At 42.3% G+C, this 12,742-nt stretch overlaps 1 protein-coding gene across 19 annotated transcripts in view; it reads right to left on the bottom strand.

Annotated features, from left to right (window-relative positions):
- The window catches only part of PUM1 (pumilio RNA binding family member 1), a 126,449-nt gene extending 114,060 nt beyond the window's left edge, over positions 1-12,389 (bottom strand). For 12 of the 19 annotated variants that reach the window (XM_079778152.1, XM_079778149.1, XM_079778153.1 and 9 more), the window contains exons 1-2: positions 12,080-12,209; positions 6,926-7,299 (exon numbers count right to left, since the gene is read on the bottom strand). In XM_079778152.1, coding sequence (XP_079634278.1) covers positions 6,926-7,288 — 363 coding nt within the window. In that variant the 5' untranslated portion in view covers positions 7,289-7,299; positions 12,080-12,209. Of the gene's footprint in view, positions 1-6,925; positions 7,300-12,079 lie in introns of those variants that run through there. The other 7 variants (XM_079778139.1, XM_079778151.1, XM_079778142.1 and 4 more) reach the window with 4 other exon arrangements.
- Between the last annotated feature and the right edge of the window lie 353 nt (positions 12,390-12,742).

The following is a 12,742-nucleotide window of genomic DNA, read 5'->3' as shown; positions in this document are numbered from 1 at the left end:
GGACACATGCACAAAAGATGTGTGTCTCTTCTGCAAGTACAGAGAGGTGTGATGAAAAACAGTATGTTACTTTACAGCTTACAAAGCACTTCAACCATATCCATAACTGAAATCTGAAACACAGTTCTTCCTAACTACTCTGTTTTTTTCTTGCTAAAAATCTCATGATTCATCCCACTTCCCTCTTTTCTTTGGCCACAGGGCACCCAGAGCAAATTCTGTAATCCACCACTGGTACATATTTCTAAATTCTAAATATACCCCCTTCATTTCCTGAAATACTCTTATTTTCCCACTGTTACATCTCAGTTCCACCAATCCATTTTTTTCCTAATTCCACACCAAAAACCTTTAAAACAAAACAGCAACTGAGTGAATACTTTTTTTATATATATACTTTATTAATTTTTTACAGAGAGGAAGAGAGAGGGATAGAGAGTTAGAAACATCGATCAGCTGCCTCTTGCATACCCCCTACTGGGGATGTGCCCACAACCAAGGTACATGCCCTTGACCGGAATCGAACCTGGGACCTTTCAGTCCGCAGGCCGACGCTCTATCCACTGAGCCAAACTGGTTTCGGCTGAATACTTTTTTTTAACACTGGAACCTAGTTCTTAAAATTGGAAAATCTTAGTTTAATTTTTATTTATTTACTAGTGGCCCGGTGCACAACATTCGTGCACGGGGGGGGGGGGGGGGGGGCCCTCAGCCCTGCACCCTCTCCAATCTGGGACATCCCTCTCACAATCCAGGACCGCTGGCTCCTAACCACTCACCTGCCTGATCACCCCAACTGCCCCTCCCCACCTTCCTGCTCGCCCCCAGATGACCCACTGCTTGCCCCCAACTGCTCCCCCCACCGGCCTGCTCGCCCCCAACTGCCCCCCACTGGCAGCCTGCTTGCCCCCAACTGCCCTCCCCTCCTGGCCTGATCGCCCCTAACCACCTCTGCCTTGGCCCTGCCACCATGGTTTTGTCTGGAAGGTCTCACGGAAGGTCTCCCGGTCTAATTAGCATATTATCCTTTCATTAGTATAGATTTTAGAGAGAGTGAGTGGGGGGAGAAAGAAACATCAATTTGTTGTTCCTCCCATTTATGCATTCACTGGTTGCTTCTTTAATGAGTCCTAACTGGGAATCAAATCCGAAACCTTGGCGTATCTAGACGATGTTCTAACAAACTGTGCCACCCGTCCCGGGCTAAAATTGGAAAATCTTAGTCAAAGAAGGCCTACTAATGGTCCTTTTGACCAGGAGTATAACGTTAAGACTTTGTTAACACCAAATACCATTTTTTTAAAGGCTCTGAGAGTGTCCTGGTGGGTGCAGCTCAGCTAGTTGAAGCATTGTCCGGTCAGGTTGCAGGTCAGATCTGATCAGGGCGAGTACAGGAGGCAACCAATCAATGTTTTTCTCTCACATCGATATTTGTTTTTCTCTCTCTTTCTCTCTTCTTCTCTCTAAAAATAAAAATCAATTTTTAAAAATTTTTAAAGGCTCTAAGAGTACAGGTGTGGGGAAAAAAACATGGAAGCATGAATTACTCAGTTTTATCACATGATGTTAACTAAATGCCACTGTCCCAAATGCTGGGGCCCTTTAACAATCTTCCCAGAAAGATAAGAGACTCGTAGTCTCAAGTCATTCAGCAGGGAAAATAGAAAAGGATCTCCAGGGAATGTCAAAACTTCCAGTGTGGAGAATATTTGAGCTCCCTTCCAGTTTAACCCTTTGCACTCACTTGCTTTTTTCTCGATTCCTTTATTCTAATGCTAACCTTGTCAAGTCACACTTGACATCCGAGTGCAAAAGGTTAACACAGTTCTTACTAATTACAAGTGTAAGGATTATCTCACAGTCACTGAAGGGTAAGGAGAGACATGTCAAAGGTGGTGTCAGAATACCACTAGAAGATGGCAACACCAAGTAGAAGAAAAAGGGGGTACAAATAGAGCCAAAAAGAAGATTCACCCACAAAATTTTGCTTGGATATATAGAATTATCTCTGACGAGCTGTCAATTTACAGTAGATAGTGATACATCCTAATGCCAAAAGACTACAAGCAAAAGTGAGAAAGTTCTGTGGAGTTGGCCTCTAAATTTTCTTTTCCACCTATCTCTGCCCCTTAAAATCCAGTAGAGACCATAGTTCAACTAATCTGAGGACCTTAAAATGTTTTCCCTATTTCATCACCCACTTTATCTCACAGAACTTTACAGAGAAAACAGATTTTGCAATAAGAGAATAAAACTATCACAACAAGTCAAAGACTGACCTTGGGCTTTGCACAATGAAACTTTTAATACTATTCCGAAAAAAAAAATCAGTTATAAAAATTACTGTTAAATATGTACATTTTTTGTACATAACATTTAAAATGTTATTCACTTAAAAAGGAGTGTTTTCTAGTGTTCTATATCTTGATCCACATCCACTGTCTTGTTTGCAATGGGTAAACTAACAGACAAAAATAAAAAAATCTTATTCAATGGGACTTCTTTCCCTCACTCCTCTCCAAAAACCTCAATTTGGCCCAAAAATGGAGGCTTTTAAGTTTCTGAGAATACTAGGCTACAATAATTTTATGTACTTCAAGTGATATTTAATATTTTTAATCATAATGTAGAAAAAAATACAGAAATACCATAGTCTGCAAATGCTACAACTTTGAAGTACTGCATATTACCTCAATACATGTTCTCAAACTGTTGATGTTTTACATTCATTTAAAAGTCCTCATGCTAATTATGTCAAGTTTCATACTTAAAAAATTAAATATTGAAAGGGGAGGGGCATGGGGGAAAAACTAAAGTATTAAAAAAGTCAGTCACATATATATTTGGGCACAGCTTAAAGAGTTCACTATTAAAAGGGGAGAAAATTCAGACATTAAGAGAATTTTACATCAGGTTAAAAAAAAATGTTTTAGTACTAGTATAAAAAAGTGATTGCTCATAAATGGGAGTAATAATGAGAGAAATGAATGTAAAGTACCTGGCACTATAAATAGTTCCCTTCCCGCCAACACTGCTGTTGTCAGCACAGCCTGTGATATTCTTTACTTCGCCAGATCATTGGTAAAAGCATTCTGACAATCTGATCTTAAATTCTGTTCCATTAGGCCAAAAGCCCTTTATAAAAAGGCAGAGAAGGTGTGCTCTCCTGAGGGCCTTTCCTTTCCCCTAGTCCTTCCCCCACAGGTATGCATCTCCTAAACTCTAAGGGATCCCTCCAGACTTGCAACCAGGGGAGCAATATTGGCCCAGGCTAACCACCTGAAGTGTCTCCAACACCCCCTTTTCTCTGTCTTCTCAGTGAGCCAAAGCAGCCCCACCTAGGCTCATTGCTTTCCTCTAACACTACTAGTGAGCCAAAGCAGCCCCACTTAGGCTCTCTCCTGTTGCTTCTTCTATCCTAAGCCTTTCCTGTTTCACTGTCCCCAGCTCTAATAAACATACTTTCAAAATGAAAAGGGGGGAGGGGCGCACGCCAAAGGCAACAGGCCCACCAAAAAGTAGACCAGAAGCATTTGAGATCTTTCCTCCCAGCACATCATCAATTTGGCTCAAATAAACTCTTGGTATTGCAGAATGTGCTGGCACTACTATCACCTTATACTGAGTCATTCTGTCTCCATAGAGAAAAGTTTCCCACAATTACTACTTAGAATAAACATGTAGGGTGGGAGGGGGGGGTCAATGGGAAGAAAACAAAGGGGTGTAATACTTTCAACAATAAAGATAAATTTTATAAAAAGAATACACACGTAATAAAAAGAAAACTGGAAAAATTTTATCATTAATGCTCCTGTGGGGAAAAAGGGAGAGCTCTTGCAATTATAGGAGAAAAGTCAACATTTGTATCCATCTCCTTACTATCAAGTTTATCATTTCTAAAATTAAAGCAAAATAATTATTTAGGACTAGAGGCCCGGTGCATGAAATTCATGCACTGGGGGGGGGAGGGGGCGCGCCGGTCTCCTCAGCCCGGCCTGCACCCTCTCCAATCTGGGACCCCTCGGGAGATGTCCGACTGCGACTGCCAGTTTAAACCGGCAGTCGGATATCCCTCTCACAATCTGGGACTGCTGGCTCCTAACCGCTCACCTGCCTGCCTGCCTGATCGCCCCTAACCACTCTGCTGCCTGCCTGATCACCCCTAACCACTCTGCCTGCCTGCCTGATCACCCCTAACAGCCTCTGTCTCAGCCCGCTACTGTGGCTTTGTCCAGAAGAGGTCAGGTCTATCTGGCCTAATTAGCATATTACCTTTTTATTAGTATAGATGCGTTACTTTGTTGCAATCGTTTGGTTTGGTTTAATTTTTAAGGCTAGAAATATGTTTAAAGAGGCAGAAATATACAGAGAGCATGGGCACTGGAATCAGAGACCTAATTTAAAAACCAGGTTCTACCTGGTAACTACACTTCATTTTCTCATCTCTCAGAGAAGGATATTACTTCCCTCATGGGACTTTTCTGAAGATTAAATACAGGAAATATATAGCCAGTACCTAGAACATAAGTGCTTAGTAAATGTATTTATCATCAGTGCTTCTCAATCTCTTTTGTACTCCCACCTGACAAAGACACCTTATTTCAATCTTAACAGTGGCTACTGAGGGCAGTGATTCACCTAGAGATATGCCCCTCAACTCTTTAAATACATTACATTCACCGCTGCTACTTGTCTAAGTGGCCTTTACCTATTGTCACATATTTCCCAACAGGATATCTGAGCTCTAAGATATCCATTACTTTACCTGGTGCAAATCTGAAGAACTTAGTGCTTTCTCCCTCATTCAATCAACACAAAAATTTCAGGCACCACCTGGGAAAGGTACATGACAAATACAATAGCCTCTGCCCCAGCATAGTTCAGTCCAAGATGTGAGATCAACACCAAAACCAATAGATTATAATACACTGGAATGATTGCAGAAGTAATTTGTGGGTGACCAACATCTGCAGCATAGCAACTACCCTCAATTCTCTAAATGCTGTTGATTATATCTTGTGTCCAGCCCAACAGAACTGTTATGATGAGTCCAATTCAACACCTCCCTACCTTGGTTTCTCTCTCTCTCTCTCTCTCTCTCTCTCTCTCTCTCTCTCTCTCTCTCTCTCCCCCTCCCTCTCTCTCTCTCTCTCCATGTACAGCTGCCTAAATCTTACTCAACATGTATACCACTAAATTCAATTACCTTGTCCCCAAACCATATCCCCTTTTGTATTCCTTTTCCTGTATTACTTCATCTTCCCCAAGACCTAAGATTTCTAATTCAATCACCAAATTCAGTGTATTTCTCAGTGTCATCCATACCTTCTTTTTCCATTGCTCATACCAGAACTGTTAAAGTTGTTATCCAACTAGTATCACCCCTTACCCACTCCAATCTCTTATTGCCGACTCAATCTTTCCAAAACACTACTAAAAGCCACGCCAGCCCGGCCGGTGTGGCTCATGGTTGAGCGTCGACCTATGAATGGTTTGATTCCCAGTCAGGGCACATCCTCAGGTTGCAGGCTCCATCCCCAGTGGGGGCGTGCAAGAGGCAGCTGATCAATGATTCTCTGTCATCATTGATGTTTCTCTCTCTCCCTATCCTTTCCTCTGAAATCAATAAAAATACTTAAAAAAAAACAAAAACAAACCTGCTGCCTACTTAATTACTAAATTTTAGCATGGCACTCAAGGCCTATATCTTTATGACAATGTCCTTTTCCCCAACTTTATTTTAAGGCCAAAGGATTAGGTACTCATACATTCAATAAATTTCTGAAACTCTATTATATGCCAAATTCTAGGAACTGGGATATTGACATGAATAAAATCTGACCCCCTCAACTACTGCAAGAAAATAAAAAACAAATATAGTGCCTCAAAAGTTTCACAAGAAGCCCTGTATACTCATACTTCTAAGTATCCATCACCTACACATAGTAGGTGTTTATGAAGCAGCACTGATATTGAAGATTGACTGAGTAAACCAAAGACCACTGATCAATGTGCTCTATATATTCCTGTGGAATAAGAGGATAAATTCCCCCTCTTGATTTCTACTATCATACCTAGTAGTGCTTTTTTGAAGGGACTGGGGAAGCACAACTGAGACTTCAGATTTGCAAATATGTTTGTGCCTAATTTGTTTCTGAAGCAGAAAAGAAGCACTAGAGGCCTAGTAACAGATGTCAGTTCTTTTTGCTAGTCAGTACTCACATAGTAGCAATATAAAATGAACCTTTGCAAATTCAACCTGTGTACAATTTCAAAGAATAGCCTGATTAAAACATCCTAATCCTTTCATCACTATCAGGAATTTAGGAAATACAGATCAGGATACTCTTCTTGGTAAAATATGCTGTGATCCCTGGTATGTTTCTGGATTAGTAAAGGTAAGCATCTTAAAATTAACCAAGTGAATGAAGATGGTTAAAATCTAAAAGCCACAACCACTCCTCTCTGACACAAAACATTAGATATACATCAATTTCACGTCAAATAAATTTCACTTGAGCAGCTGATTTGTTGTCAACTTCCTACTACTTTTAACTATAACATTGTAAAAAACAAAAGTCACCCTCACTCAACAGGAAAGGCTCTAAAATATGTATATGGTCTATAAGCAGCCCAAGGAGTTCTTAAAAGACTATATCAAGAAGATAAAAAGTCTTATTAAACATATCTACAAATACAATGTGCACATTATAGCAATCTTAAGTCTTTTTTTTTAATGAATTGCTCATTTACTATTTAGCACCTGATTGATATGACCCAGTGACATTAAAACAATCATCCTTTAAAACAAGTGACTATTTAATTTAGACCACATGAAATTAGCAATTTAGGCTTTTGAAGACATTCACTAAAAGCAGATTGATTACAAAAGAATTTCAAAGCTGAAATAGTGAACTTTTTTTACCTGATGTTCTGCATGAATGTTATCCCCAGTAGGCCATCGATGTTTGCTATTATTATAGCCGCCTCCACCACTTCCTCCTCCCCCAAGCTGCTCACCATGCTGCCTCTGAAAGAAGTAGTCCACCATAGCGTCGTCCTGGGAACGGCCTGCAACTCCTATGGATCCTGGGACAGGGCTGGAGTGTGTCCCAGCTGCAAGAGCTTGATTTGCAGCTGGTTGTGGCTGCGCTTGCGACCCTGTTCCAGATGTCAAAACAACAGGCATGTTGGGATTAGCTGGTTCTTGAGGGTGATGTTTCAGGTGGGGGCTGAAAGAGTCCTGCCAAAGCACTGCTTTTCTCTTCAAGACACATGCAACGCTCATTCCACCAACACCTAAGGACAAATAAGTTACAAATAGTTAAAATTTGCACTTTTTAAAATTTATCTTTATTGTTTAAAGTATAACAGATGCCCCCTTTTTTCCACCCTGCTCCTGACCCCTAAAATTTGCACTTTTAAAACATTACTCGATATACACCAAGATAAAAGTGAGCTCCGTCTTTTGCGATATATCATCTACAACTAGTTCATACCAAGCAGCTATATATTTTAAAATAACACAATTTTCTAAACTGAAACCTCCACTTTTAAGTTGCTGAGTGTGTGAGTGTGTGTGTGTGTGTGTGTGTGTGTGTGTGTGAATAAATGTGATTGGTGGCAGGTACTCAGACAAGGTATACAGATCAGGACTCAATATGGCAACTTCAGGGAAACTTATTTGGTAACAATACAGAATTAAACTTCAACTTATTTACACCTTAAGCCAACTGTGGCGATGCTTTTTAAATAAGCAAGAGCTGTGTTAAATATCACTTTAGATATTTTAATGCTGAAGCAGATATAAGGCAATAAACCAAACAAAAATCCAAACCCCATATATAATTAGCAGTGACTCAGATTGTCTAAAACTTGACAGGACCCTTTAAAACAGTGGTTCTCAACCTTTTTAATGCCGCGACCCTTTAATACAGTTCCTCATGCTGTGGTGACCCCCAACCATAAAATTATTTTCGTTGCTACTTCATAACTGTAATTTTGCTACTGTCAATGAATCGTAATGTAAATATCTGTGTTTTCCGATGGTCTTAGGCTCTACAGCAGCGGTTCTCAACCTCTAGCAGGGTCACCTAAGACCATCGGAAAACACATATTTACATTACAATTCATAACAGTAGCAAAATTACAGTTATGAAGTAGCAACGAAAATAATTTTATGGTTGGGGGTCACCACAGCATGAGGAACTATATTAAAAGGTCCACGGCATTAAAAAGGTTGAGAACCACTGCTTTAAAATGTCCAACAAATTCATAGGATGCTCCTTGAAGAAACAATAAGGCCCCCTGACCCAGAAGAGCAACAGAATGTTCTTAGCCTGAAACTTGTCCTCAGCTGCTATTGATGGGGGATTGGGTGGGAGGGTCAACATTTTTACCAATAATTTACAATTACAATCGCCATCACATTATTCCATTAGTACTCTGACTCCTAAAAACAGGATGAGACCAAACCGAATGCTAGAGTAGAAAGCCCCCCTGTAAAAACAACCACCACCAAAAACAAACATAAACATGCCCCGACTGGTATGACTCAGTTGGTTGGAGCATCCTCCCATACACAGAAGGGTCTCAGGTTCAATACCCAGTCAGGGCATATACCCAGGTTGTGGATTTGATCACTGGTCAGGGTGTGTACTGAAGGCAACTGAATGATGTTTTCCTCTCACATTGATGTATCTCCCTTCTCCTTTCCCCGCTCTCTAAAGATAGATAGATAGATAGATAGATAGATAGATAGATAGATAATAAATCAGATGCCTCAACACAATAACTGTATGGCAAACATACTGCAGACTTTATTTAATCATCCCTATTTTACAGATGAAAACATTAAGGGACACAAAGTTATAAATATGCCCAAAGCCATTCAGCTAGTGAGTGTGGATAAGGAATTCAAAGATAAGTCTGTTTTGCATCCAAGCCTAATTCTTTCTGTCAACCCCTTGCTACACCCCAGTACATCAACACAGATACTATTTCTCTCACCCACATCTGCTACTCTTTCTTCTCAGGAAGGCTCAACAAAGAACCTCCAAATTGTTATTGTGAAACATTACTATTTAAGTTTCTTAAAAATAAAAAACTACATTTGTACATACGCTATAACACTTGTCACCCTGTAGGTGCTAAAAAAAATGCTACGAAGTAATTAATCTGTGACCAATTAGAACACATCTGTCCATAGAAACTAATTTCAAGGCTATAAACTTAACTGCTACAAATGCCTTATCTCTCCCTAACCCAACTGTAACATTTCAAAAACTGACCCACAAGAGTTATGAGAAATCTCTTCTTTCTTTATAGATAATTAAATCTTCTCTAAAGAAGCATTTGCTTCTCACAACTAATTAATGCTTTGAAGCCAGACGTAAAAAAGGCACAGCGGAATTTGTCATTTGTTCAAAGCCTAATTTGGAAATGCCTAGTCTCAGTTAACAATTCCAATGCATCAGAACCTTACTAGCGTACTGAGTTAGTTTAGCTTTCTAGAGTTCAGTTTCTGCTTTCATGTATTGAATTGTGTCCGTGGTTAAGTACCAAAATCAGAGAGTCATTGCTGTGTTTACATCGATCTTTGCAAAGTGCTAACCAGCCAAATGCCTTCCGGTTTGATTTTCAAAAGAACTTATTGCCCTCTTATTACCAAAGGTAGTAGCCAGTTCCATTTTCTTCTACAAGGTAGTATCAATCTAACAGTCTTTGTTTTAGAAGGCAAGCCAAGAATCCCAAACCCCAAGTTTTACCATTAAACAGCTTCTTTGAGGCTGTTTCCTCATCTAGAAAATGATAAAAATCCTTTATGCTTCACAAGTTTGATTTTGAATCAAAATAAAATAGATGTAAAAGTTTTTTGTAAACATAAAGTCACTATGCTGAGACCCCAGGAATTCAGTTACCATCAGTGAAGGCCATTATGGCACTTCAGTCCCTGAGAAGATTCCTAAAACAGCCAAAGCAATCTTTTCTGAGATAAAAGATTTGCCATAATACTTATCTAGCAAAGAATTTCCATATGGAAAGGGTGTTTTACCTCTGAAACACACTGAACACAACTTCATTCCAACAAAGGATGGGGGTGGGGGGAAGATCCCTATAAAAATGTTCAAACAAAACAATTGGCTTTTGTAAAGCTATCTGCCCTGAGACTTCCTGCTTTACCTAATGAGGCAAGGCAGTTTTCTCAAACAAGAGAAAACCTGGCAGAAGGGACAGTTTGAAAGTGAGCAAATTAACATGTCTTGGGTAATTTTGTAATATCTTGGCAACTACAGCACAAAAATTTTTAAATCGGTCACTTAAATATTAGTAAACATTCAAACTGCTGATGCCTTTTAGAGAACTCTCAAAGTCCACTAAAAAGTTGTGTGTGGCATTTCAAATGTGCCTTTTTTACAAATGGCACATGATAAAAATTAGTATTTTAAGCAACTAGAAATAAGGGCTGATTCTAATTACTCCTCCAGTTTTCAAACTGTTTACATCACGGGTTGGTTTTATTTAAAAAAAAAAAAACAGATTTCAAACAAAGGAACACGATTTAATCTATCTCCAATGGCCTATCTTTTTTTCCTACAAAAAATGCTTAGTGTTCTGAAAGGTGTTTATTTTTTTACCACCGGGGGGGGGGGGGGGGAAAGTTTATGGTCATCCATTTATTTTAAAACAGTTCATCTCAAACCCAAATTAAACTTCAAACCCAACTTGAAAAAAAACTGTGGCCTCAGACAAAATGAATTCAATGAAGGCGAAATACTAACTCCAAGTTCAGAATCCCATGAGTTATGTCCCAAAGATCCAGATAAACGAGAGTATTTTATAAAGATAAAATTCGCAATGGATCAAATGTTTAGTATTTTGCTTACTAAAAACTGCATCAAGAACTACATATCCTGGAGGAGGGCTTGTCTTTGGTGAGTTTTTATGGGTTTGGTTTGGTTTTTCACAAAACAGACAAAAAGCTAAAGTGTACAAACCTATTGCTTCAAACGTAAATGACTTTAGAACAGAACCCCGAAGAAGCCTCATAAACTATCACTCTGAAAAGGAGCAGGAAGTGTACGCATTGTATCGACAACTGAAAACAGTGTCTTCTTTAACTGAACAATGAAAAGTAACAACCCTTCAAGTTACGGGGAGGAGACAGCCTTCCCTGATAGTGTTGAGCGAGCGTGCCTGGGGGGAGGGGGGGAGGCCAGGGAGGAGAAAAAAAAGTTTCAAGAGTGGATTCATCCCTGGACGTGGGAGTGGTACCGACAAGTGGGATAAATGATCTCTGTTTACCAAGAACGTGTGTGAGGGCTACAACTCTCTCGTATCGTGTCTCTGCCTTCCTACTACCGAGGGGTGAGCCCCTCTCCGAGTTCAGACTCGCACGCACCAGCACAGGGAGGATCAAAGAGGAAGAACACCCCACAAGCACCGGCTCTCACGGAAACAAAAGGCCACAAGCACCCGGCAGCCTCAAAACCGATCTGAAACTTCCTGATCGCTACTTCTCCACCTTCAGGCTCGCAAAGTTCCCCCACGGTGGGGTCTCGCCTGTACACTAGGGCCATGGCCGCTGCTTAAGCGATTTATTTATTGTTCCTCCTGCTCCGGCGCCGCCGCGGAAGCCCAAGGAGTCGAAGAAATCCAGAGTGGCACGAAATCACACTTCACGGCCACCCAGAAGACTCCGGGGCTTCGCAAACCCATCAAAAAAAAAAAAAAAAAAAAAGCAACCCCAATGGCAACATCAATCTTCGAGGGTTCCAAAGGGGCCGAACAGAAATGTGGAGGGACGTCTATGCCCTGGGCCAAGGCCCAAACCCCCAGCATTTGCCTCGCTTCGACCCCGCTCCCCACCCCCTCCCTCCTTGGATAACAATAGGGGCCTTGCTGCCGACTCCAAAACATGTACGAGGAACATCGAGCGAGGAGCCCGAGCCAGGGCCCCGGCGGCTTTTCCAAAGCCCTTCTCGCCCCCCCAGCCGCTTCCAAACACCAATACAATGGGACCGTCTGCTCGCTGGGGGTCCGGAGCAGCGTTTAGGGCAGGCGGGGTGCGGATACTCACGGGCGGAGCGGTAGGATGAAGATGGATTTCAGCCCCCCGTTCTTCTCTCTCCGGCGCTCTCGCTCCCCCTTACCTTTCACTCCGACAACATGGCGGCCCACTGGGGACGGGGCTGGCGCGGTGCATCATGGGATAGGCTCTGGCCCCGGCTCCGGCTGTGGCCGCGGCGTGCGCGGAGAAGGCAGGCGGCTCTGGAACAGGTTGCCTGGTTGCCATGCCAACCCGAGGCCTGGGTGAACTTGGGGAACTCGCAGGCGGCACGACCGCGGCGCGCGTTGAGGGCCCGCCCGCTGGGCGAGCGCGCGCGGCCGCGGGCGGACGGCGTGGTCCCGCGGGCCCGCCCCGGAGCGCGCGACACGGAGCTGGGCCCGCGGGGTCGAGGCGGGGGCGCTCCGCCGCGTGGCCTTGGGAGCTTGCGGCCCGCACCTCGGGCCCCCGCGCCCACCCGGCTTCACCCCGAGCGTCACGCGCTGGCTGGCTCCCGGACGCTTCCTCCCCAGGCGCGGGCGTGACAGGTGCTGGGATCTAAACCTTTGCGGCAGCGTTTTGGTGCTGAGGCTTATTTCACCTTCCCGGCTCCATGGCCCCGTTGGCAAAAGGCAGAGGGAAAGGAAAAGGGCTCCCCGAAATTGCCGAGGGGGTAAGGGAAATGATATGGGTAAG

This window comes from Cnephaeus nilssonii (genome assembly GCF_951640355.1).
Source record: "Cnephaeus nilssonii genome assembly, chromosome: 7".
In the NCBI taxonomy this organism is placed as follows: domain Eukaryota; kingdom Metazoa; phylum Chordata; class Mammalia; order Chiroptera; family Vespertilionidae; genus Cnephaeus; species Cnephaeus nilssonii.
The sequence above is the reverse complement of the archived record's forward strand: the minus strand, read 5'-3'. Positions and strand labels throughout refer to the sequence as shown.